At 64.9% G+C, this 27,853-nt stretch overlaps 1 protein-coding gene across 6 annotated transcripts; it reads left to right on the forward strand.

Moving 5' to 3' along the window:
- The first annotated feature begins 1,040 nt into the window (after window positions 1-1,040).
- LOC138829576 (protein tyrosine phosphatase type IVA 3) lies at window positions 1,041-27,284 on the forward strand. Of its 6 annotated transcripts, none has more exons than XM_070025930.1 (7): window positions 1,041-1,066; window positions 9,886-10,001; window positions 20,505-21,440; window positions 23,957-24,049; window positions 25,572-25,702; window positions 26,377-26,451; window positions 26,784-27,284. In XM_070025930.1, exons 3-7 carry the CDS (start codon window positions 21,336-21,338, stop codon window positions 26,899-26,901), a joined length of 522 nt encoding a protein of 173 aa, XP_069882031.1. In that variant the 5' UTR covers window positions 1,041-1,066; window positions 9,886-10,001; window positions 20,505-21,335; the 3' UTR covers window positions 26,902-27,284. The 6 variants fall into 6 exon arrangements, with proteins under 6 accessions (XP_069882031.1, XP_069882032.1, XP_069882036.1 ...); XM_070025931.1 differs by lacking the exon at window positions 1,041-1,066 and adding an exon at window positions 8,062-8,164 and having other exon boundaries at window positions 9,886-10,003; XM_070025935.1 differs by lacking the exons at window positions 1,041-1,066; window positions 9,886-10,001 and adding an exon at window positions 14,984-15,068.
- The last annotated feature ends 569 nt before the right edge of the window (window positions 27,285-27,853 follow it).

A 27,853-nucleotide genomic window follows, 5' to 3' on the forward strand; every position in this document is an offset into this window, starting at 1 on the left:
AAGGGTACCGTGTGGCCTGGATTAAACTAAATATGCTGAAAACAGGGATTCAAGGGGACCCACAGCCCCACCACAAAACAGAAGTGAGCTGTGCAGGTGCTCAGCCCCAGGAGCGGGCAACTCTGATGAGTGTGGGGTTCCCTCAAAGCTGGGGTGCAACCTGCAGGATGCTTCCTCCAGCTCACAAAGGGGCCTGACTTGGTGGGTGCACATGGGAGTCCTGGACTAGCTCCATCTCTCCCCCCTCTCCCCGGCTTAGCTGGGAATAGGTCTCATTTGCAAAAGGGGGCCAGGCAGCAACAGCCTAACAGTCCATGGGCAGTGTCAGAATGGGAGATGTCCTCAGATGTCACCCTATAATCCCACTCAGGAGACTGAGATCTGACAATCAAAGGTTCAAAGCCAGTCCATGTGGAAAAGTCGGAGGGGCTTTTACCTCCAATTAACCCCTGGAGACATGGCTCAAGCAAAGAAAGCCAAGGGCACAGGCCAGAGTTCAAGTCCCGGTACGGGCGTTCACACCGGTCAGGAAGGACGTGGGGGCCTCGGGCACCCTCCTCCGGATGCCCGGGCTGCTCTATGCGTGCCAGTCTCGGGCAGGGGCACAGCTGGGGCCAAGCCGGGCTTATGCAGGGTGCACGCAGCGGCCTGGGGAACTCCGGTAGGAATGAGAACCCAGAGGCTGGAGAGGAGGAGGACGGAAGGAGCGGCGCCGGCGGGCGGCGGGTTTCCCAGCAGGGTCTTGGCTGGGAGGACGGCTGGGGGCCGGCGCGGGGAAGGACGCGGCCTGCGGGGGCCCCGGGTGGGCGTAGCCGGGCCCAGGCGTGCACGGGACGGGGTGGGGGGGCAGCCCGCGCCCCAGGGCCGCGCCCGCCTGCGCCGCCGCCCCGACCCGGCCTCCGGGCCGCGCGCGCCCCCGCGGGCGTGGAGGGGGGGGCGCTCCCATTGGGCCGCGGTCACGTGACCCGGCGGGCCGAGCGCGCGCCCCGCTGCGCCTCCGCCCCGCGCGCGCGCGCGCCCGCAGCCCCTCCGCCCGTCGTGCCGGCGCCGGCGCCCGGACCGCCAGGTCAGTCTCCCCCGCGCCCGCTCGGGCGGGGGCGCGCGGGGCGCGCGGCGCGGGCGCGGGCGCGAGGGGGGACCGTCCGCGCGCGAGCCCGCCGCCCGCCGCGGGCGCCGCCTCGGGGCCGCGCCGGAGCGCCCGCCCGCGCCCGGGGCTCGCCCGCACCCCGCCTGCGGGAGCGCGGGCCCGCGGCCCCACGCGCGGGGAGGGGGCCCGGCCCGGGGAGGCGGCCTGCCAGCCACCCGACGGCCCCGCCCCGCCCCCGCCCTCCAGCCTCAGTTTCCTCGTCTGGCAGGGTCTGGGGCGCAGCACCCTACGCCCCCCCCCCCCCGCCTCTGGGGAGGGTGTGGGCCGCACGAGGGCACCCCGTGGGGGCCACCCGGCCACCCGCCCCGGGGTGGGATTAACGGAGGTCCCGGGCAGGTGCCCCAGCGTGGCCGGGCCCGCGGGCGCTGTCCCCCAGCCCCAGCGGAGTGGCCACCGTCCTGGGCCGGCTCTGCCCGGTGGGGACCCTGCGGGCCAGGGGCCGGTGGTTGAGAGGCCCGTGGAGGGGCGCCGTCCGTGGGAGCTGCGGCGCCGCCCGCACCAGGCCTCCCTCGCCTCCGCTCTGCGTTGGCTGCCCGCACATGTGGGGGTCAGGCGGTGAGTGGACGCCGAGGGGCCTGCTCCCCAGGGCCGCAAGCTGGGTGTAGGTCGGGGATGGACGCCCCTCTTCTCACCCAGAGAGGAGCCCCTGGGCCGTGGGGTGCTGGCCACACGCCTCGGAGCGGCCCTCCAGGTCACTGACCCCATGCTCAGATGAGGAGGTGGAGGCCCAGACGGGTGGTGTCCCGTCCAGCCTTTCCTGAAGCCGCCTCACCTGACCCTTGCTTTCCTCACCCCGTGCTGCTGTGTGGGACACCTGGGAGGGGGACCGGGTCTGTGGCCCAGAGTGGAACGAGGCATTGGGGCTCCCCACGGCCACTCCAGCACTCTTGCTCTGGGTCCCCATGGAGCTGGCCACCCTCTAGGACCCCCAGATGTTCACCCAGCACGCCTTCTGGGGCAGGCTTGGTGCTGGGCCTGGAGGGGGCCCAACCCCATTGGCTTGTGGGTAGAGCAGGGGTGGGCGGCCTCCTGGTCCCGGGCAGGCAGCTGTGATGGCCGGAAGTGCAGGTGGTGTTCCTCGGCTCACCTGCCCTCCTCCAGGACGTCTTCCCGACCACGGGAGCCAGCTGGTCCCATCTTCTCCCACCAGCTCAGGACTGGCGGGGTGGCCAGTGGTGAAGGCATGGTCAGGAGGCTCTACTGGCCTGTCACTCTGGCTGTGTGTAGTTCAGAGGACTCGCTTCCATTTTGCTTCGCTCGGGTCTGCGGGATTGCCCAGCAGGATAGGGTGCGCGGTTTGGGAGGCCTGTCACCCCTGCTGTCTGACCTGGAGACCAGCTGGATGCTAGAGTGAATGAGTGCCCGCCAGTCAGACAGGCAGACCTGCCCTGCAGGGGGTGGGGCTCCAGCTGAGCGGCCAGGAACCACACTGGGGTGGGTGGAGCTAGGCGTCTTGGTGTGGGGGTGGGGGGTGGGGGGGTGAGACCATGCAGGCTTGGTTAGGAGTTCACCTGGTGGAAAGGCTGGAAAGTGTCTCCCTTCATAGGTGGTCTTGGGTCAACACTGAGACCCTCGCCTGTCCCGTCAGCCAGGTGGGGCCTGGACCCGTGAGGAGGCCGGCGGTGCCCCATCAGGCGGGCACAGCCTCCCGCTTTCTCAGGGCAGTCCTGGGCTTGGAGCGGGAGCTCTGCTGTCCAGCCATGCTGGCAGCTGGGGGCTGGCCATCCCGTGAATGTGGGGGCCCAGGTCTTGCCCTCCTCTGGGAATCTTGGAGAGGGGTGGTGTGCTCTGCACAGCTCCTGCCCCGGGCGCTCCCGCTCTGTCCTGGGGCCCAGGGTCTCTCTGCTGTCCACCCCTGCAGTTCCCGTCTATGGCTCCTTTGCACACAGGAGTCCCAGATCTGGGTGTCCGTGCATGCGAGGAGCTCGTGGTGCGGGGAGGACCGGGCGCCGTGTCGTGTGCTTACTGCTGTGCCCCGCCCCATCCTGGCTAGGTACATAGGTGCTGCCCCACCTGCTCCCTCTGCCCTGCTCAGAGGAGACAGGCTTACCCCAATGTGTGACCAAGGCCCCAAGCCCCATGGCCTGGTGCTGGCAGAGATGGGTGATGGGCATGTGGTGTGGCCCGGGGACCCCAGTACTTGGTGTGTCTCCCTCAGGCCTTGGGCAAAGAGGACTGCTCCTTGTCATTGTCCTGACCTGCGGCCGGGTGGGCCCTAGGGGCAAAGTGATCCATCCTCCCAGAGGCTTTCAGCTGGCAGGAGAGTGGAGATTGAGACACTGGCCGCCTGGGCCTGGGGCCTGTGCCCACTGCCTGTGCTCCCGCCACGATACCATGCCTCCTTTCTGGGGAAGGGTCAGCCCGTGGGCAGGGGACTTCCCGCCACGTGAGGTGCAGTCCTCGGGGTTCAGGCAGCGCTCTGGTCTCCAGCATGTGCAGCCCCTGCTCGCTGAGCCCACCAAGAGTGACCACCCATGGTGCGCCTGCCAGATCCGGACAGTCCAGCCCGCCCCTGCCCTCACACCTGGCCAGCCAGATGAACCACAGGCCACCAGGCCTCTGCTGTGAGGGGATGGAATAGGTTGGGGCCATCGGTGGTGCAGGGGCGGGGTGGCCGGGGCAAGGGCTGGAGAGCCGGTGCCAGCTCAGGGGTGCCGCCCTCTGCGCCGAGGCGTTCCTCCCGTCACATGGCACACACCACGCTCCCCCGGACCCCGCCTTTAGGAGCCCCGTGTCTGCTAGGTGGCCGGCCCGCCGGCTGGCTGGGAGCCCAGCACTCCCGTCTCACCCGGTGCCAGGCCCGGTGGACTCTGATGGCTCCAGGGTGGGAAATTGTGTCCAGTGTAGTTTGCATGGTCCCAGCAGCCTCCCAGCCCCTCCCTGTCTGGAAAGGGGGCTGGGGTACGGAGCCCAGCCCTGGAGGGTCAGGTTTCTCTGGCAATAGGCAGCAGGGCCTGACTAGGCTGCCTGCCTCAGTCTCCCCAGCGTGCAGGCCTAGGTTAGCCCAGGGGATACTCTAGTTGATGACCCTGGCCAGGAGGCGGTTCTCTTGGGCCGCAGTTTCCCTACAGAGTAGGCACGGATTCACACACTCGCTGGCTCCTCCATCTCTGTCCCTCTCGGGAGCTGAGGGAGCCTGTTCTCACGGTCTCGCTTCACCCGCCACAGACCCAGAGCCAGGCCTGGCCCTGCCGAGGAGGTGGGCAGGCTGCGGTGGGCCTGCCCTGCCCCCTTCCCATGAGACTGGGACTCCCTGGCCGGGGGCCCTCCTGGACCCAAGCGTTCAGGAAGAGGCTTGGCTGGTCCCAGCCCGCGTGCCCCTGTCCAGCATGGTCCCTACAGGCGGCCAGTTTCATCTGTTTATCCCCGCAGCCCATCTGCTTGCCCACACCAGGGGGTGCCGCTTCCTCCTGGCAGCCCTCCCTGGCATCGTCGGCTGGTGACCAGGGCATCAGCTCTTCCCCTGGCCTGGCCTGGGCCCAGGACTCCTGCCAAGGCAAACAATTTGCTCCTTTAATCTCTGCGCTGGGGTCAGTGAGTGCTCCCTCCTCCCTCACCAGGGCCCTGCTTCCCTCTGGCTGCCCGCCAGAGCCGGTCATCTGCTGGGAATCGCATTTCCCGGCTCAGGGGGCCCCGGGGTGCCTGGGGCTCCCGGCTACCCACCTCACAGTGGCTCCCCCGCTTCCTCCCCTGGGCCCAGGCTCTGCCAACCTCTCCGCGTGACCTGGGCCCACCCCGCCCTTCCTGAGCCTCAGTTTCCTTCTCTGGAGATGGGGAGCCCCCAATAGATGGCTGGGAGGCAGGGGGCGGTCAGCCCAAAAGCCAGGTGCCCAGTGGAAGCAGGCACGCTTCCGCTCTCTCCTGGTCTGGGCTCTGCAGGTGCGTCGGTTTCCTTGCCTGTCGGGCAGGTGCTGCTGGGGTCCGCGGGGACCTGCAGTGGCAGCACTGCGGCTCCTCGTAGGGGACTGTGCCACCAAGCCAGCTGTGTTTGGATTGCGGACATGGGCACCTTGGGTATCAAAGTTTGAATAGCTCAGGAGACGCGCGGGCCGGCCCCGCTTCCTGGTGTGTGTTGAACTCCACGGGGCCAGGACAGCTCCTCACACAGCGCCCAGCACCCCTGGCTTCCCGCGACCCCGGCCGTGGGCCTCTCCTCCCCCAAACCAGCACGTTTGGCCCCTGACCCTTATGGTCACGGTCCCCTTTACCTGTGGCCCTCGTGAAGGAGGTGCTGAGAGCCAGGGGCACGTCTGCCCGCCCATGTGGGTCTGTTCTGTAGCGCAGGCTTGGGCTAGAGAAGAGGAGGGTGGGTGCGGCTAGCCCTGTGCCTGTCACTCCCCGGGCCTGGTGCGCCCCCCCCATCCACCCCGTCCTGGCTGCTGTGCAGTGGGGCTGGTGCAGGTCTGGCTCCCTCCTCTCCAGACCTTGTCAGAGAGCCGCTGCCCAGGCCTGAGTTGGCTCCATGATGGTTTGAAGCTTGTCAGCATGAATCTGACTCTCGCCTTCTTGGAGCCTTCAAGGTCTTGGTGTGGCAGGAAGGTACCTTGCCTGGTGGCCAGGTGGGTTTCTGGGAGGAGGTGGGGTCTGGGGAGAGCTGGGGTTCAGTTGGCATCTCCATGGGTGTGGGGGAAGATTCTGCAGAGCCGCTCCCTTCCTCCCCCCCGCAGATGACAGGATGTCTGGTTCATAGTTGGTCCTGCCGCTGCCTCGGCTGGAATTTGCCTGCCTGGGCCTTAGTTTCTCCTCTGGCAGCACCAGGCGTGAGGGCCTCTCCTTGGGGATGCGGGGAGGCCTCCCTGCTGCCCCAGAGGCCTCTTCCCACGCTGCCTAGCCTCAGGAAGCCATCTGGAGGGCTTGTTTACCTTCCCCGCCCTCCCTGGCAGGAAGTCACTGGAAGGGACATCCCAAGGGCCCCCCCTTCCCTCTTCCCCCTCCCCCCAGAGGACAGCCAGCAGCCTGGGCAGGGCATGGGGGTCGTGGAGCCCAAGGACTGTGCTGGGTGGGGCTGGGAGCCAGATTGGCTCAAGGGTTGGAGCGGGTGGAACCGGCAGATCCCCGCCCCCCACAGGCCCCAGACCCAGAGGGGGCCCAGCAGAGCTCAGCCTAGAAGCCTGGCCTGGAAACGGATGAGGCCACCTAAGCTTCAGCCCAGGGCGGGGAGGGGTCCTAGGGTTAGGAGGTGGGGCCTGGTGTCACACAGAGCACCCTGCGCAGGGCTGGAGGGAGGGTTGACTATAGGCTGGGGGTGTGGCCCTGGGGCGTGTGGGGATTCTGAGGGGCAAGGGCAGGGGCTGGGGAGGCAGAGAGGTGGACAGGCCCCCCTCCAGCCCTGTGGTGGAGGCATGGACGGCCAGTCGGCGTTAGGGCCAGTGGTCGTGGCTGTGAAGAGCCCTCCCCACCCCTCCACCAGGCCCTGGCCTCTCCTTCAGGGCTCCCCCAGGACCCAGCCCCAGGTTGGTCCCCAAGTCTGGACTTGGTTCCAGCACTCCTGTCCTATGGGACGTATCTCGCCGCCCTGGCATTTGTAGCACTCCAGTGCCCACTGACTAGCTGAGTATGGGGGCTGGCACAGTTCCCATGAACACTGTCCGCTGAGCCTGCCTGGCCCTGGGAGGGTCTTTGGCCCCAGGGAGACTGGTAGGTAGCCTGTGTTCTTGGCTGCTTTGTCTGTCTTCAGAAGTTGGGTGGCCATGAGGAGGCTGAGCCACAGCCCTGCAGCCTCTGCCCTCCCCCCTGCTCCCCCTCTCCGTTGGTCATCTCTGGCTCATGGCTGTGTGCATGCAGCCCTGCTTGGAGTTTCCTCAGATGAGAGTGCCCCCCCCCACCCCCCCGGCCGCCATCCCTACCCCAGCTCGTGTCTCAAAACAACTACAAGCAAAGCAAAGACAAGCAAAGAAGCCAAGGATCTTCACCCCTTAGGCCAGTGCTCTGACCTTCCCTGGCAGCCTGGCCAGGCTGGCGATGCGCTTGGGAAGGTATGAGCAGGTGTTCTAGGTAGGGGCTGGGTTCTGCTGTCCTGCCGTGGCCTACACTCCAGCCTGGACACCCAGCCTCAAGCTTCCCCGTCCTCTGTGTGCCGAGTGCCCTGGGCCCCAGGATCTCTACGGAATAGATGCTGGGTACGTTGGCCAAGATGAGCCTGTCTCCCATCTCAGCAGTGCCCCGGGAGGATTGCCCCCCCCCACCCCAGGGTGGCTTTCAGCCCCAGAGAGTAACATCAAAATTGATGTAGAAATGACCAACATGTCCATCAGCCGAGGAGCAGATCAAGTGTGGCCTGTCCCTTCAGTGTATGTTACTTCGCCAGTAAAAGGAACGAAGTGCCGACATGCTAGGACAAGGGAGAATCTTGAAACATCACACCGTGTAGAAAAACCAGTCACAGGAGTCCACGTGCATGATTCTGTTCCTATGAGTGTACAAGACAGACAAGGCCATGGAGCCTGGGAGTGATCTGCAGGTGCCAGGGCCAGTGTGGGGCAGAGGAGGCGTCGCTGCTCAGGGGTGCAGTGTCTCGTACTAGGGGTGGAACCCAGGGCCTGGTGCATGCTGGGTAAGTGCCCTGCCACTTTGAGTCAGTTTCTGGCTGTGTAGGCTGGCTTTGAACTTGGGACCCCTCTGCCTGTCCTCCCCAGTCCTGGCGTGCCTGGCTATGGGTCCCCTCTGAGACAGTGCATGTGACACTGCATCTGCCACCACATGTGTGTCGCCCATGTTAACCTGGTGAGAAAGTAGATCTCACATGACTGGAATTTTCTCTCGGTGAGGATACATCCAAACAGCCGGGGCTGAGCGGGCAGGGCTTGCGTCAGGGGATGGATGTTCCCCTGGCCCTGCTCCAAGGTTCCGGGGCAGGCGCTTTGGGACTTCCGAGCGGCTGGAGAGCCACGGGGAACGCGCTGGGGCAGGGCCTGTGTTCAACGCCCCTCTGCCCCCGGGGTGACCCTTTTTCCTTGTTCCTCTGGTGGATTGTCCAGTTGCTGTTCCCGGGGGTCCCCAGGGCCGAGCCGAGAGCGAGTGAGTACAGCCGAAGCTTCCGTGTCCCCAAGGTACAGAGCAGCGGCTGCCTTCCTGAGTCCTTGCCTGGCCCTGTCAGAGGTGGCCTGGGAACCCCGGCCCTTGAGAGTGGCCTGGCACGGCACTGCCAAGTGGGTCAGAGTTCCCGGTCCCAGCAGCGTCCCAGGCCCGCAGAGCCGGGCTCCTCGAGCCCCTCCGCCCCTCCAGGTCCTCAGTCCTGTTCTACACGGGATGGGAAGGCTGGAGCCCTGGGTGCTCAGCTCCCTGGCTCCCTGTAGCCTGCCGGTTGTGGCCTTCTCCTACCCCTACTCCAGCCGTGTGCCTCGGGCAGTACCTGCCCAGGGCACAGGACAGAGGGTGGTTCAGTGGGGGAGGGGGTCCCGGGCTGCCAGCTAGGTCCTTAGATGCCAGGAGAAGTTTTCCTGTCTCTCCTGGGAGCTGGGCAGGGGCTGTGGGGGTGATGAGCTTGTACCCTGCACATTGAGTGACCGCTCCTGCTGTCCACCTGGGAGGACGGGGCGATGGCTCGGTGGTATCAGTGTGGTCGTGAGCGGTGGCTGAGCTTTCTGCCGCACGTTCGGCTTTGGCGTGGAGTCTGGGGGATCAGGCAGCCCCTAGCCCAGACCGTGGCTGCGGGCTGAGCAGGCTGTAGGGCAGGTCACCGGGGCCAGGATGTGGAGGGGCCTGTGGGCAGCCTCCGTGCTTGGAGCTAGGTGAAGGCTCCATGCTGGGGCCATGGTCTGGTTTCCCCATGGGGGAGATGGTCCCTGGCGCCGAGCAGGACCCACAGGGAGGTCACCTTCAGTGGCTCCCAGCGCCGGCCTGCAGGCTGTGTGTGCCACAGGTGACTTGTGAGGCGGGGTGGCCGGCAGTGTCTCCGCCGTTACCTGTCTCTCCCACCGTGTGCCCAGATCCACGGCGCCCGTCCTGCCTTTCGTGGGCTCGGGGAGGGGCTGCTGCCTTCGCACCCACATGTGCCGGGCACAGCTTGGCCTGTCTGGAGCCTTGTCTGCCAGCGGGGTGAGATACCTCGATGTCAGATGGGGATGGAGACTGAGGGAGCAGACTCCAGGCTCCCAACACCCCGGGGACATGTGTCCACGTGGACTCTCCACCTGTGTCCAGGCACTGGTCCTGCTGGGCCCCAGCTACCTCTTGCTGACCGGCTCAGAGGGTGCCGGAGCTGTGTCTCACCACAGGCCAACCCCAAAATAGCCTTGACCTTCCTCAGCCAGCTTCGCAGCGCTGGGCTGGCTGGGCCACAGCTACGTGCGCCCAGCCCAGCCCAGCTGTCTCACCGGGCCAAGCTGGCTATTTTGGACGTGGCCTCCTGAGGCCAGGTCAGAGCTCTTTTCCCAGCTCCTCAGGGCCTCTGATGCGAGTCTCAGGGCCTTGGCCCGTGGCCCTGACTCCCGCCATGATCCTGGGCTCCCTCCCACCCGTCTGACTCCAGGGGCCCTGGCTTTGGGTAGACTAGGAAGCTCCCTGGGGTGGAGGCACCAAGGGACACGCGGCCTCCGGCGTGAGCTGGACCCTTCGTTGCTTTTAGGGACAAGTGCACAGAAGGGTCATCCTGGGCTGACTCTGAATCCCATGCAGCCCCAGAGCTGTGCACCGAGCCTCCATTTCCCGCTCTGTGAAATGGGGGCACTCTGTGGATGGTGCTGGGCCGGGCCTGTGAAAGGCGCCTCATGTCTTCTCAGGCCTCTCTCATCTCACAGGACTGGACGGTGATCCAGGAGGGGACAAGACTTGGGGACTGAGCCACAGCTGACCCTGGACTGCAGACCACACGTGGATGACAATCAGCAGTGACCTCATCCCTGCCACGACACAGGTGTGTGTATCTTGGTCCTGCCTGGACCTGGCACAAGTGACCCCACGCTGTGATGTCACCCAGGGAACCGTAGTGACCCCACTGTGATGTCACCCAGGGGACCACAGTGACCCCACTGTGATGCCACCCAGGGGACCCCAGTGACCCCACTGTGTGATGTCACCCTGGGGAACCACAGTGACCCCACTGTGATGTCACCCTGGGAACCGTAGTGACCCCACTGTGATGCCACCCAGGGGACCCCAGTGACCCCACTGTGATGTCACCCTGGGAACCGTAGTGACCCCACTGTGATGCCACCCAGGGGACCCCAGTGACCCCACTGTGATGTCACCCAGGGGACCGCAGTGACCCCACTGTGATGCCACCCAGGGGACCCCACTGTGTGATGTCACCCTGGGGAACCACAGTGACTCCACTGTGATGTCACCCAGGGGACCGCAGTGACCCCACTGTGATGCCACCCAGGGGACCTCAGTGACCCCACTGTGATGTCAGCCAGGGGACCAAAGTGACCCCACTGTGATGCCACCCAGGGAACCGCAGTGACCCCACTGTGATGCCACCCTGGGGACCTCAGTGACCCCACTGTGATGCTACCCAGGGAACCGCAGTGACCCCACTGTGATGTCACAAAGGGGACCGCAGTGACCCCACTGTGATGCCACCCTGGGGACCTCAGTGACCCCACTGTGATGTCACCCTGGGGACCCCAGTGACCCCACTGTGATGCCACCCAGGGGACCCCAGTGACCCCACTATGTGATGTCACCCTGGGGACCTCAGTGACCCCACTGTGATGCCACCCAGGGGACCCCAGTGACCCCACTGTGATGTCACCCTGGGAACCGTAGTGACCCCACTGTGATGCCACCCAGGGAACCCCAGTGACCCCACTGTGATGTCACCCAGGGGACCGCAGTGACCCCACTGTGATGCCACCCAGGGAACCGCAGTGACCCCACTGCGATGTCAGCCAGGGAACCGCAGTGACCCCACTGTGATGCCACCCAGGGGACCAAAGTGACCCCACTGTGATGCCACCCAGGGGACCAAAGTGACCCCAATGTGATGCCACCCAGGGGGCCGCAGTGACCCCACTGTGATGCCACCCTGGGGACCGCAGTGACCCCATGCCGTCATGTTATCCAGGGAACCCCAGTGACCCCACTGTGATGTCACAAAGGGGACCGCAGTGACCCCACTGTGATGCCACCCAGGGAACCACAGTGACCCCACTGTGATGTCACCCTGGGAACCACAGTGACCCCACTGTGATGTCACCCAGGGAGCCACAGTGACCCCACTGTGATGCCACCCAGGGGACCGCAGCTTCCTGAGTCCTGCTAGAGGAGTGGCCCGCCTGGTCCTGGGCTGTGTGGTGGTGGGGAAGGGCAGCAGTCCCTCTGTGAGGGTGCTGGGGTGGGGTCCAGCCCTGCTTTGCACTAGTGCTGGCCTTGTGGGCCTGGTCCCTGTACTGTCCAGGAGTCCCAGGAGATGGGCTCTGGGCCCGGGGTGGGGTCCGGCCTGCCGCTTCTGCCACTCGGCAGTTCCTGACCCCTTCTGCCCACACCTGCTTTGTTGCATGGGCTGATTGCGTGGTGGCTGCGTCACCAGTCTTCACTGAGGGAGGTGCTGGGGACAGTGGCCTGGGACAGTGGGCATCCGTGAGGCCCTGGGTGCCACGCAGGCACTGGTGGTGGCCCTGTGTGACCCAGCCAGAGTTGGCTTGGACATTAAAGGGGATGGACTTGAACGCACCCCGGCTGGCACCAGGCTGTTGGGAAGAGGCAGAAGTTGCGACTAATGGTCGCCGTAAGTGCTGCTGACTTCTAGTGGGCCATAATGGTGTGAATATCAGGAGTCTCTGGGCTCGGAGTCGAAGCCCCGAGAGGCCCCAGGCTGTGTGGGCACCCATGCTGGCCTCCGCCTGTCCCCACCTCCCTGGCCTTTGTGAGTGTGCTGCCTTCCTGGGCTGGGCTCGGGACAGCTGAGGCCCGTCTGGCCTTGGCTGAAGCAGGGCTGCTGGGTCTTCCGTCGGCCAAGGTGTGCGGCGGGCGTGGTGATGGGGGTCCATGGCAGCTCAGAGGCGCTGCCGCGGGCTGTTGCCAGGGGCTCCAGGTAGAGTCTGGTATGTGTCCTGCCCCTGGGGTCCATTGCCACCACCTGATCATGGGGCCATGTGTCTGTCTGAGGGCCTCCTCAGGGAGGCCTCCGTGATTACCCTCCCATGGCGAGCCTTCCCTCTGCTCTGAACCCCTGCCTGTTTATCATGCCCACCTCTGGACCGGCCCCCTGACGTGGTCCTGTGTGTTCACTCACCCCTGCCCCCTGCCCCATGGTCTCCGTGAATCCAGGAGTTTCAGGGTGCCTGCGGGCTGCCTGGAGGAAGAGACCCTGGCCTCATCAAAGGGCTGAGGGTGTGGTGGGCATTCTGGGGGAGATTGGAGCTCCTGGAGGTGTGTCTGGAGAGGCGTGGGTGGTGTACAGTCAGGTTGGCAGGTGGCATAGGCCCCCGGTCAGGGGTCCAGGGTGGGCTGGACACACGTGTGCTCTGTACAGCTGCCCGGCCTGGGGGGGGTGTGGGCTGCAGGCCAGGCAGGGTGGGAGGCAGAGGGCTGGTGGCGGGGGGCGGGGGTGGGAGTGGAGTGGGAGTGTGGCATCAGGGGCCCTGGGGGCTCTGCCCTCTTTGATGGCAGGGGTAGGGCTGGCACCTTCTGAGACCACTGTTTATTGTCCAGGCCTGACTGCCTGGGGCTGGCAGAGATGTTGGAGAGGAGAGGCGGGAACAGCACAGGGAGAAGCCTGTGACCTGGGCCAGAGGGGAGGCAGAGGTCAAGGGCACTGTGGCTGAGGCGGGAAGAGCAGAGGCTGTGCCGTGCTCCTGGGTGGATCGCAGGTCTGGGCTGCTCAGGGCTTTATGACTGTGAGGGAGTGACTGTCGTCACACTGGTTCACATGAGGCAGCAGAGGCGCAGACAGCAGCGTGCTGGGTCACCGGTGCGGCGACGCTCCCTCTGACCCTGAGGAAAGGAGGTGGGCGGACCTGCAGCCAGCGCCCTGTGTGCTGTGCGGCCTTGTGAACACTGCTGGGGGCAGGGAGGTACCAGGAGGCTCTGGGACTGGTCCAGACCTGAGGTCGCTCAGCCCAGTGAGGGGCAGCTCTGCCCTCCTCACTCTGCGCATGGCCGCCTGGGGAACTGAGTCACAGATTGGTATCCTCTTCTTTGAGGACACCCAGGGGTGTGGTTCCAGAGTAGAAATGGCCCCTGACTCAGTAGTGGTACCTGCATAGGCATCCCTCCCCCTTGGAGCACCCCAATATCATAACTACGGGGTCCACAAGGGGCCTGTGGCTGCCTGGTCCTCCTGTGCATGTTTCCTTGTCTCCCCAAGCCCGGCCCCAAGCCCGGCCCCATGCCTGGCCAGGGAGACACCAGCACGTATTTGTCAAGTTGGGCGAATGCTGGCCTGCCGCTCCCCCTCTGGTCAGGGTCCTGAGGTCTCTGGGGTCTGCATTGCAGAAGACCTCCAGGCTGAGGCTGGGTCCCAGAGGCGAGAGACAGTGTGAGCGAAGGGGTGGGCCTCCCCGTGATGAGGGCAGGTCCTCCGGGGCCACTGGAGGCCAGGCTGGCTCAGAGTGGCTTCTCCCTGGGTGGCCCTACCTGGCTGCCTCACCCCCAGCCTGCTGGCAGCCAGGGTGTGCCCAGTGGCCATGAACACACTGGGTGCCTGCCTGCGGCTGCACAGGCCACGGTGGAGGAGCGGTCTGTGACTGGCGCGGGTGGGCGGCTTAGGGAGAGAGCCGAGCCAGTGGCCGGTCTGGAGAGGCCTGGCAGCCGCTGCCCAGAGCTCCGCGGCAGGCCAACAGGTGCCAGGCTGGCATCACCAGGCTCCCTGCAGCGCTGCTTCCTGTCACAGCCCAGGCGCCCTCTGACCCGCTGGGTGGGCACCATCTAGAAGGTGCCGTGTGTCCACTGATAGAGCGGCGCTGGCCCCAGGTTGCACAGGAAATTGGTGCCACCCGCCTACCAGCTCCTCCTCCAAGAAGCCTTCCTGTCTACCCTGCCTGGCGGCCCCTGCCAGCCAGGTTGCTGCCTGGAGCCTCTTGCTGTCCGCCTCCTGGCTGTGGGCGCTCAGGAGCTACCCCTTGGGTCACCAGCACCTCAGGGAGCTGCCCGAATCCGGAGGCCTGAGGCCCACCCGCAGGCCACCCAGGTCCCGAGCGCCCTCCCTGGAGGTGAGCGAGCGAGTTGAGCTGGATTAGGTGGCGGGGTGACCTTTGAGGCTCCTCAGACCTCCAGGGCTGAGATCTCGTGATGGCTTCTGGATATGCCCCACATCTGGACCTTTGCCCGGAACGCTGGGTCACTTGTTCCTTCCACAAACAAGCAGGGGCCCTCTCGTGCCAGGGCCTGTGCGGGAGGGAGTGGTGCCAGGCCCGAGGAGAGGCCCTCCCCGTGGTGGGGACACGCTGCTCCTCGGGCTCATGGCCAGGAGACGGGGGCTGGGTGGGCAGGGCCAGTGGTGCCAGTCACTTGGGAGAGCAGGGCTCAGAGCTGTGGGGTTCACGGCCCTAGGCTCTGGGAACATCGCGGGCAGGGCCTGACTCGGGGCTCCCCTCTGGGCCCACAGTGATGGCTGCCCTGGAGGGTTCCAGGAACGGCTCCTGCCGTGGTATAAATAGACTTCTCCGAAAGGCCTGGGACCCTGCCAGCTGAAGAAGGTGCCCCCCTCCCCCGCCTGCCCCCGCCAGGCCGGAGGCCTCTGGGAAGGGGTCTCGGTGGGAGACTGGCACGCGCTGGGGGCTCCCAGCCGCTCTGTGAGCTCGGCGTCCTCGCGCAGCTGCACGGAGCTGGCTGGCACCTCTCACGGAGCCTCCCTGGTGGTAGGAACAGGTGGACGGCAGCGCCAGCTGGGCCAGCTTCTCTGCTGGAGGCACGAACCTGGGGCCAGTAGAGTCTCTAGGATCTCTAGTCCTTCTGCTTTGTGCTGAGCGACTGGGAAAGCTGTTCAACCTCTCTGAGCTGCTGTGTGGGGTGAAATGTCCACCAGCAGGTGATGAAGGTGGGAAACTGGAGGGCAGTGAGTGTCCAGAGCTGAGTCAGCCAGGGCTTAGGGACATTCTGCCGTAAGGGAGGGGGGCACTGGAAAGGGAGGGGGGCACTGGAAGGGAGGGATAAGAGCCCTGGAAGGAGGTGGGGAGCACTGGAAGGAGAGTGGAAAGCACTGGAAGGAGGGTGGAGAGCACTGGGAGGAGGGTGGGGAGCATTGGGAGGAGGTGGGGAGCATTGGGAGGAGGTGGGGAGCACTGGGAGGAGGTGGGGAGCATTGGGAGGAGGTAGGGAGCACTGGGAGGAGAGTGGGGAGCACTAGGAGGAGGTGGGGAGCACTAGGAGGAGAGTGGGGAGCATTAGGAGGAGGTGGGGAGCACTGGGAGGAGGTGGGGAGCACTGGGAGGAGGTGGAGAACACTGGGAGGAGAGTGGGGAGCACTGGGAGGAGGGTGGGGAGCACTGGGAGGAGGGTGGGCAGCACTGGGAGGAGGGTGGAGAGTACTGGGAGGAGGGTGGGGAGCACTGGGAGGAGGTGGAGAGCACTGGGAGGAGATGGGGAGCACTGGGAGGAGGTGGGGAGCACTGGGAGGAGGTGGGGAGCACTGGGAGGAGGTGGAGAGCACTGGGAGGAGAGTGGGGAGCACTGGGAGGAGGGTGGGGAGCACTGGGAGGAGGGTGGGCAGCACTGGGAGGAGGGTGGAGAGCACTGGGAGGAGGGTGGAGAGCACTGGGAGGAGGTGGAGAGTACTGGGAGGAGGGTGGGGAGCACTGGGAGGAGGTGGAGAGCACTGGGAGGAGATGGGGAGCACTGGGAGGAGGTGGGGAGCACTGGGAGGAGGTGGAGAGCACTGGGAGGAGGGTGGAGAGCATTGGGAGGAGGTGGAGAGCACTTGGAGGAGGGTGGAGAGTACTGGAAGGAGGTGGGGAGTACTGGGAGGAGGTGGGGAGCACTAGGAGGAGATGGGGAGTACTGGGAGGAGGTGGAGAGCACTGGGAGGAGGGTGGAGAGCACTGGGAGGAGGGTGGAGAGCACTGGGAGGAGGTGGAGAGTACTGGAAGAAGGTGGGGAGTACTGGGAGGAGGTGGGGAGCACTAGGAGGAGATGGGGAGCACTGAGAGGAGGTGGGGAGCACTGGGAGGATGTGGAGAGCACTGGGAGGAGGGTAGGGAGCACTGGGAGGAGGTGGGGAGCACTGGGAGGAGGGTGGGGAGCACTGGGAGGAGGTGGGGAGCACTGGGAGGAGGGTAGGGAGCACTGGGAGGAGATGGGGAGCACTGAGAGTAGGGTGGGGAGCACTGGGAGGAGAGTGGGGAGCACTGGGAGGAGGGTGGGGAGCACTGGGAGGAAATGGGGAGCACTGGGAGGAGGGTGGGGAGCACTGGGAGGAGAGTGGGGAGCACTAGGAGGAGGGTGGAAAGCACTGGGGGGAGGGTGGCGAGCACTGGGAGGAGGTGGAGAGCATTGGGAGGAGGTGGGGAGCAGTGGGAGGAGGTGGGGAGCACTGGGAGGAGGTGGGGAGCACTGGAAGGAGAGCGGGGAGCACTGGGAGGAGGGTGGGGAGCACTAGGAGGAGGGTGGAGAGCACTGGGAGGAGGGTGGGGAGCACTGGGAGGAGGGTGGGGAGCATTGGGAGGAGGTGGGGAGCACTGGGAGGAGGTGGAGAGCACTGGGAGGAGGGTGGGGAGCATTGGGAGGAGGGTGGGGAGCACTGGGAGGAGGTGGAGAGCACTGGGAGAGTGGAGAGCACTGGGAGGAGGTGGGGAGCACTGGGAGGAGGTGGAGAGCACTGGGAGGAGGTGGGGAGCACTGGGAGGAGGTGGGGAGCACTGGGAGGAGGGTGGAGAGCACTGGGAGGAGGTGGAGAGCACTGGGAGGATGTGGGGAGCAGTGGGAGGAGAGTGGAGAGCACTGGGAGGAGGGTAGAGAGCACTGGGAGGAGGGTGGGGAGCATTGGGGGGAGGGTGGGGAGCACTGGGGGGAGGGTGGGGAGCATTGGGAGGAGGTGGGGAGCACTGGGGGGGAGGGTGGGGAGCATTGGGAGGGGAGCTAGAACTTAAGGCTGCCTGAACCATCCCCTGGTCCTTGCCCTGAGCCCCAGCTGCTGGGCTTCCTGTGTTTGTGGGCCTGCTGCCTGGCGTGTTGGGGTGCTCTGTGTTCTGGGGTCTCTCCTTCCCTGGGGTGGGTGGTGAGGCCTGGTGTGTTGGGGTGCTGTGTGTGTTCTGGGGTCTCTCCTTCCCTGGGGTGGGTGGTGAGGCCTGGCGTGTTGGGGTGCTGTGTGTGTTCTGGGGTCTCTCCTTCCCTGGGGTGGGTGGTGAGGCCTGGTGTGTTGGGGTGCTGTGTGTGTTCTGGGGTCTTTCCTTCCCTGGGGTGGGTGGTGAGGCCTGGCGTGTTGGGGTGCTGTGTGTGTTCTGGGGTCTCTCCTTCCCTGGGGTGGGTGGTGAGGGTGGCGGCTCAGGCAGGTGCGTTTTGGGGAGGGCAGTCTGGAGGAAGTGTCTGCTGACCTCTGGCCAGCCTTCCCCTGCCCTCCGCCCTCCCGATGACTGTGGTCCAGGGGTCGGCGTCCGTCTGGGAGCTACGCTTTGAGCTGGCTTCCCAGCATGGAGAGGCCGGGGCCTGCCGCGGGCCAGGCCTGGCAGGTCTGGAGAGGCCGACGCGTGGAACCCAGACCTGGGGCTGTGTCTGGGGAGCGCGGGGCCTGGGGAGCACCATGGCTTAGAGTCCTCTGGGCTCCAGGCGCGGGGCGCGTGCACCGTGCTCCTCAGTTCCCTGCCTCCCTGTGTGATTGGGGCCTCTCCCCGGCTCTGTGCCTCAGTTTCCTCAGCTGTAGGCTGTTGGAGGAGATGACCGGAGTGAGGAGCTGGCCTGGGCTGTGCGCCCTCCGGCCTCTGCCCCATCCTGACTCCCCGGTGGGGGTCTTGGGGGCTGGTGGCCAGGGGACCCAGGCTGGCTCAGGGCCACTCCCTTCCCGCCCCGCCCTGCCCGAGTGCTGTCTTGGGGTGGCAGGTGCCCGAGGGCCGTGGGCCGCCGCCCCCCCACGTGATGCCGGGCGCTATAAATAGCGGGGCAGGCGCTGGTCCTGAGCCAGCGGCCGGCGGCGCATGGAAGCCTGGAAGCCGCTGCTCAGCTGCTGGGCTGCGCGCGGGAGGCGTGCGTGGTGAGCCGGGCTTAGGCGTGCGTGGTGAGTCGGGCTTGGGCGCAGGTGGGGGGCACAGCGGGCCCCCATCTCCTCCCGGGACGGTAACCTGGGATCCAGCCCCGCCCCGGGGAGGCGGTGCCCTGGCTGGGAGCGGGTGTGTCCCTCCCCGCTCCCCAGACCCCAGGGTTCCAGCCTGGGGCACCCCAGCCCACCCGTCCCTGCCTGCTCAGCGGGTAGCCTTCTCTGCCCCGGGCCCCACCTCCACTGCTGGGTCTGTGTACCCAGGACCCCCTGCAGCCCACCAGACTCAAACCCCTTCACCAGATCTGTTCTGCCCCAAGGCAGGTCCCACGGGGAGCAGTCTCCTGAGCTCAACCTGCCTCTGCTTCCCCTACCCAGGTTGCAAAAACCCACTTGAGCTGAGGGCCTAGTCTGGCCTGCCCGGCAGACAGGTGGGCCTCCCTTAAAGCATTTTGAGAAGAGAGCAGTTCAGGGAACAGCACTGGACCTGGGGCTGTGGGCTGGACTCCGTGGAAGGGGAGGACCTGGGGGAGGGGCTGGCCCACATGGAGATGAGGCGGTGGGCGTGGTGGCCTGGCTCTGGAAAGTGGGGCTGGGTGAACTGCACGGGCTCAGTAGGCAGAGGCCTCAGCCACAGGGAGCTCACCCGGCCCTGCTTCGCCCACCTCTGGAGGCACTAGGATTGGAGGATGGATGGCCAGGTAGACTGTGGCTGGGCCCCCATGTCGGCTGGGATGGCTGGCAGCCCTCCCTCTCCCCTTCCTCAGGGACCTTGCAGAAGGGCGTGGACAGGAGGGGCTTCTAGGGGCAGTGTGTGGGGCCTGGCTGTTTGCTGCTTTGGCAGAGCCCGGGCTGCTGGGAAATGGGGTGTGTGGTAAGATAGTGGTGTGGCCCGGTCCTACCCGCCTGGGGTCCCTGGCTCGTGCTGGTCAGGCTCTGCTCTGGGCCCTTGGTCCAGCCCTGTGTGCTTCGAGTGTGTGCACAGGTGCTCTTCTGTCCTGGGGATCTGTCCAGAGACAGCAGAGCCACACTATGTGGTGGATAGGGGGGTCAGCCTCTTTGGAGGCTCCTAGAATCTCATGGCTTCCTTGGGCTTTCTCCCTTTATTCTCTGTACACATGAGGTGTGCATGCTCCCACGGGACCTTGCCTTCCCAGGGGCCCTGGGTGTTTGTGTAAAAGCTCTCCTCACGAATGCTCAGGTGGTGAGCTTGCCCGCCCGCGCTGGAGTGCTATGCCTTACCTCCCGGTGGAGGTCAGGGAGTGAGGGGCTCAGCCCGAGGGGCTTGTGCCCACAGCTGGGCCCAGTCTGCAGCCAGGCTGAGGTTCCAAGGGCCTGGTCTGCCTGGTGGGCTGCTGGAGAAGGGGGCAGGGGTAGAGGTAAGAGGTGGTGGGCTGGGGAGGGACTCTGCCAGGTGGGGGCAGATCGAGGCCGGCGCTGTGGGTAGACTGAATCCGGTGGCTGGAGGCTTGCTGACCACCGGATTACGGCTGGAGGAACTGAGAAGGCATCTTGTTTGGCTCCTCATTGTGCCGATGGAGACACAGGCCCAGAGACCCCTGGGAGGGGCCCGGGTGCCCCTTGCCTGGGGCCTTTGGAGCTGTTGGCCCCCCGAGAGGAAGAGAGGCAGGATGGGGTGCTCCTGTGGCCCTGACCAGCTTCCCCAGAGCCCTGTCACTCTGTGACCCCACCCTTGGCCACCCTTGCTGTACCACCTTGGCATGCTCCTGGCGGCTGGCCCTTGTCCTGTGGTGTGCCCGCCTGGCAGCTCCCGGAGGACAGGACGGCTTGTTTACCTCTCCAGCCCAGCCAGCCCAAGCGCGTGGTGGCTGGGGGCGGAGACCACAGAAAGACCCAGGCAGCTAGGACTGCTTGTGTCTGTGAGCGGGATCTCTCAACCCTGTCCCTCTCACACGGCACCCCCAGAACACTCCTTATCCTGAGCTCCCTTTCCCAAGGTCAGCTGCTCCTGCTGACCCCGGCTCAGAAACTCCAAGACAAGGGCCACTGCTCTTGGGGGGACTGGGGGGGGAGTGCTACTGTCCTGGCCTGTGGGGTAAGGGCTAGGCTGAGAGGATTGGTGGCCTCTGTTGCCTGCTTGTTGGGGTTCAGAATGCTTCTGGAGTGTGTGTCCCTGACACCGTTCCCTTCCAACTGTCTAGAGGCTGAAATGGCTAATCTACCAATCCCCGGTCCCGGGAAGGCCAGGCAGGTGCTGCGCTCCTTGTGTTCACAGATGGGAAACTGAGGTCCAAGAAGGGACACTCATTCTCTCTCTCCTCGCCCCAGGCAGTGCCAGCGATTGATGGCGAGACCTTGGCGGGCCGGCTCTGAGTACTGCCGCTCCCAACATTGCAGCTGCGCCCGGCGCTGAGAAGAACAGGGTCCCTGAGCCCTCACCACTGCCCGGCCTGCCAATGGCTCCTGCTGCCAGCCTGGGGACCAGCTCCGCCTCTGGATCCCGCTGACCCCCTCCGGGACGTGCCCCACCCCAATGGGGTAACGCGCTGGGGGGCCCCCCACATGCCAGAGGCCGCCTGCCACGGCTGCTTCCTGCGACCCTGTCCCGGGGCTGCTGGATCCAGTGTTCCTTTTGGCCCTCGGTGACTTGGGACGCAGCTTTGGACAAAGGGGGCTGTGTGGCCCACGGATGCATCCACAGAGACCCTGCCACGCTCCACACTGCCGGCAGCCAGACTCACTTTGGAGTTTTTGGATTCTTTTAAGTCTTTTAATTCCCCCACCCCACCGAGGCTGTTGTTTTGTCTTTGTTATTCCTTTAACATTTTACCCTTTTATAATTACCAGCTCTGACACAGGAGCTTGAAACTGCCCAGTTTACTGTGGGGCTGTTTTGTTCATTTTCCTGTTTGATTTAGGTTTTTTTTTTAAATAGTCTGAGCACAGGGAAGCTTCTCTTTCTCCCAGGAATTTGCACAATATTTGTGTGTGTGGGGGTGGGGGGGATGAGATTTTAAAAAGTTATTTTTGTTTTGTCTTTGGACAAGCACGGGGATCTCATTTGACACAGTTTGGGGGGTGGGAGGAAGTGTGCAGGTCTGGGTCCCGGGCCTCTCTGCAGCCCCCAGCTGGCCTGCCCCCCGCCTGCCTGGAGGAGGCATGGCCCGCATGAACCGCCCGGCCCCGGTGGAGGTGAGCCACAGGAACATGCGCTTCCTCATCACGCACAACCCCACCAACGCCACGCTCAGCACCTTCATTGAGGTGAGTCCAGGGCGTGCCCCGCCAGGCTCCTGTCACAGGACACGGGTGCTTGGGTAGGGGGCACTGGGGGCCGGTTGGGTTCCTAGATAGCACAGGGCGGGCCAGGACTGAGCAGTGGTCCGTGGGCTGTGTGAACCGAGGCAGTGGAGAGCTGAGGGTCTTGAGCGATGAGATGCTGCCTAGGCTGTGCTGGTAGCCTCTGCAAAGGCTGAGCAGAAAGGGGGCCCTGGTGTGGCTGCTGCTGGGGAAACAGCCCGTAGGCAGATGGGGAGAAAAGGTCAGCCGCACAGCCAGCCAGGCTGGGAGAGGCCCTCGGGCTCCGGGAGGCGTTGGGCTGGGACAGGCAGGGCAGTGGCTCTGGGCTCAGATGTCAGGTAAGGACCAGGCAAGAGTCACGCCTGGACGTGGGAGGGGGCAATGGCTGCCACTGGAGAGGCAAGGGGGCGCCCCTGCCTGCTGCCCAAGGCCCCACAAATGTGAGCAGGTGTGCTTGTGGACCCTGAGCTGGCACGGCATCAGGTACTGTCAGCGAGGTCACGTGGAGTGACCGCCGTGGGGCTCCCTCCTGGCCGCAGATAGAGGGCTGCTTACAGAGCCTGGGCTGTGCAGGGCACCCAGGGGCTGTGTGCAGGGCCACCCGTGGAGCTTGTCACCTTCAAAACGGAAAACAAGCTAGATGGGGCAGAGGTGTCCTACTCTTGGGGAGCCGGGACCCTGGCCCTGCAGGGAGCGGAGGACTGTTCCTCCCATGGACACCCTGCAGATCCCAGCCAGCACTGAGTGACCACACCAGAACTCAGGGTGTAACAAGCATGAAGGCTCAGTGTGTGACAGGCCAGGGACCAGGATAAGGAGGGCTCAGTGTGTGAGCAGGATCAGGGCTCAGTGTGTGAGCAGTCAGGACTGAGAATGTGAGCAGGGTCAGGGCTCAGTGTGTAAGCAGGATCAGGGCTCAGGGTGAGTAGGGTCAGGGCTCAGTGTGAGTAGGGTCAGGGCTCAGTGTGAGTAGGGTCAGGGCTCAGAGTTTGAGCAGGGTCAGGGCTCAGTGTGTGAGCAGGGTCAAGGCTTAGTGTGAGCAGGGTCAGGGCTCAGTGTGAGCAGGGTCAGGGCTCAGTGTGAGTAGGGTCAGGGCTCAGAGTTTGAGCAGGGTCAGGCTCAGTGTGTGAGTAGGGTCAGGGCTCAGTGTGTGAGCAGGGTCAGGGCTTTGTGTGAGCAGGGTCAGGACTCAGTGTGAGCAGGGTCAGGGCTCAGTGTGAGCAGGGTCAGGACTCAGTGTGAGCAGGGTCAGGGCTCAGTGTGAGCAGGGTCAGAGCTCAGTGTGAGTAGGGTCAGGGCTCAGAGTTTGAGCAGGGTCAGGCTCAGTGTGTGAGTAGGGTCAGGGCTCAGTGTGTGAGCAGGGTCAGGGCTTAGTGTGAGCAGGGTCAGGGCTTAGTGTGAGCAGGGTCAGGACTCAGTGTGAGCAGGGTCAGGGCTCAGTGTGAGCAGGGTCAGGACTCAGTGTGAGCAGGGTCAGGGCTCAGTGTGAGCAGGGTCAGGGCTCAGTGTGAGTAGGGTCAGGGCTCAGAGTTTGAGCAGGGTCAGGCTCAGTGTGTGAGTAGGGTCAGGGCTCAGTGTGTGAGCAGGGTCAGGGCTCAGTGTGAGCAGGGTCAGGGCTCAGTGTGACCAGAGTCAGGGCTCAGTGTGAGCAGTGTTAGGACTCAGTATGTGAGCAGGATCAGGGCTCAGTGTGAGCAGGGTCAGGGCTCAGCGTGCGAGAGCAGCAGCAGTGTTTGGGGCTGGGTGGTGTTTCCTTCTCTGAAGGCTGGGGAGGTCGGTTCAGTGCCCTGTTGCCTGCATTCTCGGAATGCTTGGGTTCCAGCCTTGCTGTGTCTGGTGTCTCTGTCCCTTGACTGGCAAGGCCAGTGATTCTCACCACTCCCAAAATATCAGCCCGGAGCAGGTGGGGAGCTGGCCCGGCCCCCGTGTATAAATACCGGTATCTGGCTGTGAGTTCCCTGACCTTTGCTTGGGTGCGGGGTTTCCCCGGTGTGCAGGGCCTGGCTCCCTGGACCCCTGGGGCTGCTGCCCTGATGGCCGAGGCTGTGTGCGTGGGCACTATGCAGGATGGTGCTGGGTCAGGCCCCCCAGCTGAGCAGACAAGGCCCACCTATGAGTGGTGTCCTGTTTTTGCTGGGCACCCAGAAGCTTCTGGGAGAGCCTTGCTGCTGAGGTGGGGGTCCTGAGCACCACAGGGTGGAAGGGTGGAGGAAGGGGCTATGTGGGAGGTGGAGCTATGGGTTACAGCGAAGGTGGGTGGGTGGACAGGGACACAGCCCCGCCGGCCATCCTGCCTGTCGCTGAGTTTCGTGTCCAGCACTGCTAGGCCATTGGCCTCCTGTGGTTGAGGGGACAGTTCCCTGGCCTGATGTCTAGGAGTGGGGACATAGTCCTGTCCTGGGCCCCCAGGAGGCGTGGGCATGCCTGGGGGTCCCAATCCAGGCCCCTGCCCAGCCCCCTCCCTCCTTCCATCCTGCCAGGACCTGAAGAAATATGGGGCCACCACTGTGGTGCGCGTGTGTGAAGTGACCTACGACAAGGCCCCGCTGGAGAAGGACGGCATCACCGTGGTGGTGAGGGTGTGGCCCCAGTGGTGAGGTGGTGGTGGGGTGGGGCCCTGGCTGTGGGTCCAGCATGGAAGCCCCCTCTCGTGCCTGGACCGTGGGCGCGCGGGCACCGGTAGGCAGTGAGCATTGGGACCGAGGACCTTGAGTGCATCGCCCCTCTGCCCCCGAGGTGGGGTTGCCGCGCTGGGGGAAGCGTCGGCTAGCCTCCCGAGAGCCAGGCCTTCCTGTGTGTCGGGGCGGGCGGTCCTCACTGATGTCACCAAGCCTCAGACCCACATCCCTCCTGGGGAAATGGAGGCCTGGGGGCCAGGCATTGTGGGGCACAGTCAGTCAGGAGGACTTAGCTGGGGAGTGTCTGCCTGGGCCCCTGGCCCGGGCCGCCGTGGTGCAGAGCGGCTGAGACGTAGCGGGCGCGTCCCCATGCCTGGCTCCTCTGTGCTTGGGCCTGTCCCGGGGGCCTCTTCTCAGCCTCTGCATGCCAGATGCCCGGAGCCCTGTAGCTGGGCAGCCGTGGGCGTCTGGGGAGGGCCTCGTGGAGGCCTGAGGCCTCCTGGGCCGTTTCCTTGGTGCCTGTGGCTCTGGGGACCCTGTGGAGGATGACACAGCGCTGTGGGACGGGCTGCAGGCAGGCTCCCTGGTGCAGGAGGGAGGCCTGGGTGGGCCAGGCCGGGGAGGAAGGCCCCAACTAGCTTGGTGCTGAGCCACTCCTGGGCAAGGACCCTCTTGTAGTCGTGAACAACCACTGATTGGCGGTTTGGGGTCATCAGGTCGGGGCTGAGTCCTGCTGCCGTCCCTTCCTGGCTGTGGGTCCCCATGGGCCACTCGGAGCCTCAGGATCCTCACCTGGTGTGGGTGGTTGGAAAGCACCAAGTACCTCTTCCTTCCCCCCCAGGCAGATCGGGTTGGGGTAGACACTGGCAGGACACGGCAGCACGTTGCTGTGTTCCCGCTGACCCAGAGGCTCCTAGACTGCCGCTGGCACAAGACGTGGGAGAGGCTGTGGCCCCAGAACTACAGGCAGGCCAGGTGCCGTGGCTCACGCCTGTAACCCTCGCTCAGGAGGAGCCGAGAGTCCAGCACTCCAAGTAGGGTTGGAAGCCAGCCTGGGCAGGAAAGTCCCTGAGACTCTCATCTCCAATAAACTACCAAAAAAGCCAGAAGTAAAGCTGTGATTCCAGTAGGGTTGGAAGCCAGCCTGGGCAGGAAAGTCCCTGAGACTCTCATCTCCAATAAACTACCAAAAAAGCCAGAAGTAAAGCTGTGATTCCAGTGGTAGAGCGCTAGCCTGGAGTGAAAAGGCTCAGGGACAGCGCCCAGGCCCTGAGTTCAGGCCTCAGGATTGGTGTCCCAAACCACAGGCAGGTGACCAGGAGCCTCTAGAGAGAGGGGAAGGGCCCCAGAGGAGGAGAGGGGGAGGACGTGGAGGGAGGCCTGGGTGCTCTGCATGGCTTGGGCTCAGCACCCTGTGCCCTGGCTCTGCCCACTCTCCCCAGGCCCCAGCGTAGGTTCTCAGCTCTTCCCTCTGCAGGACTGGCCCTTCGATGACGGGGCGCCTCCGCCCGGCAAGGTGGTGGAAGACTGGCTGAGCCTGCTGAAGGCCAAGTTCTGCGATGACCCGGGCAGCTGTGTGGCCGTGCACTGCGTGGCGGGCCTGGGGAGGTGAGCCATGGGTGGGGCTGGTGGCCGGCCGGACTCGGAGTGGCGGGAGTTCACATTGAACCTGGCTTCCTGTGCATTGCCTTTCCTGCCTTCTGATGCGGGCCCCATCCACCTGGCCTTCCCAGAGTCAGCTGTCCGTATTCCAGGGTCCCAGTCAAGTCCTCCCATAGCCTGGCAGGGAAGAAGGCCTTCCGAAGCCGAACCTCACCCCCTCCTGCTGTCACCTGCCCCTCCCTAGACACAAAGACCCCCCAGCTCACTGAGCTGGGCCTGCAGCTCTTCCTGGAGAAGGAACAGGATCTGGCTTGGCTGGGAATGAGCCAGGCTGGGGAATCGCCCATTAAAGGGACCACCAGCATCATGGTAGTCGCCGTGTCCCGAGCTCTCATCCCAGACACTTGGCCTGGGCCCTGGTCTAACTGTTCACAGCAAGTTACCCACAAGGCACAGAGGCACAGAGAAGTTGTTGCAACCAGGAAGAACCCTGGAGGGAGCTGGGATTTGGTCTGGGCCTTCCATTGAGGAGCTTAGGGAACTGGGAGGGGGGTGGGGGGATGGGAGGAGGATCAGGCCTCTGGAACACCCTAACACCATGCCCGCGTCTCCAGAGGTGCTGTGTTGGGGGACACGGGTTACAGGGGCTCGGATGACCAGCCCTTGTCACATGCCCGCAGGGCTCCGGTCCTTGTGGCACTGGCCCTCATTGAAAGTGGGATGAAGTATGAAGACGCAATCCAGTTCATCCGGCAGTGAGTGCGGGGGGGGGGGGGGGGGGCGGTGGGAGGGCCCCGGGGGTGGGAACCCATGAATGCCCTGGCGGTGGGAGGGGTTGAGGGCCCAGGTGCAGGGCTCCTGCTGCTGGGGGAAGGGCAGGACTATCACACCGCTCTGTCCTCTGGGGCTCCATTGCTTTTGCCTGTGCGGCTGGCTCCCTGGCCTGAGGCTGCTCAGGTTGCATGGAGGCCTTGTCGTCGTCCTGGTTCAGGGTCGCTTCGCTTGTGCAGGGGGATGGATCCTAGCCCGGGCAGGTGGGGGCTGAGCCGGGCCTGGTGACCCGGCCGCCTGTCTCCCATCTCTGCAGGAAGCGCCGTGGAGCCATCAACAGTAAACAGCTCAGCTACCTGGAGAAGTACCGGCCCAAGCAGAGGCTGCGGTTCAAAGACCCGCACGCGCACAAGACCAAATGCTGCGTCATGTAGCGCAGGAGCCTGGCCAGGCCCAGCTCTGTGATGGCCGCGTCCGTCAAGGCCCGTCCTGGCTGCCTTGTGTCATCCCAGGGCCTCCCCGGGCTGTGTACACCTGTGTCCGAGGAGGCCATGGCGGTGTGCGGGGTCTCTCTGTCTTCCTGTCCGTCTGCAGCTCCACCCATGCTGCCCCTCTGAGGCCGGTTGGCCCTCTGTCCTGGACTTGTGGGCAGCGCGCTCTCCCGGCTGCAGGCTGCCCTTGGCCTGCTCGCTGTGGGCATGTGTTTTTTAACCACTGGCCCTTTTTGGCAACCCCTCACCTGTTCTCGGCACCTCGTTATTGGATCCCGGGGCGTCAGACGCTCTGGACGTTTGAAGGCAATAAAATGGGAGCCGTGGCTACGTGTGGATACTGGACACAGGGCCGGGTGGGGGTGGGTGGCCCCACGGCCCTGGGAGGCTACTACTACTGTCCCTCTGCCCCTCATGCTAGGGCTCCCGTGTGCTCCCACAGCGCCCCTTGGTGGCCAGGCCTGGCCCTACATGCCTGGACTGCGTGTGTGGTGGGATGGGGGCGCTGTTGGTCCAGGGCCCGATGCCATCCCTTCCCCTTGGTGGTGTTTGAGGCCCTGGATAGGCCCAGGCAACCACCCACCAGTCCCCAACTGGCACTTCTGTCCTCTGGGCCCACCCGCCTGCCCTGGTCGCCAGGCACCTGAAAGGGGTCCTGAGCCCCTAAAATCTCCGTTCCTTCCTCCGTTGGCTCACCCACCAGCGGCAGCACCCTGCCCCCAGGCCTGTGCCACCCGCACTGGCCTTAGGAGTCCTAGGGTGGCCTGGGGAGGATGCAGCTTTCCCGCAGCCCTAGAGGGGGGACAAGGGGGGACACGGCTCCCCCTTTCCATTCCAAGTCTGCTTTGTCAGGCTTGGCTTGGCCTGGTGTTGCTGTGGGTGTCTGAGCACCTAT

The sequence above is a fragment of the Dipodomys merriami genome, unplaced genomic scaffold (genome assembly GCF_024711535.1).
Source record: "Dipodomys merriami isolate MVZ:Mamm:240054 unplaced genomic scaffold, mDipMer1.0.p SCAF_174, whole genome shotgun sequence".
Classification (NCBI taxonomy): domain Eukaryota; kingdom Metazoa; phylum Chordata; class Mammalia; order Rodentia; family Heteromyidae; genus Dipodomys; species Dipodomys merriami.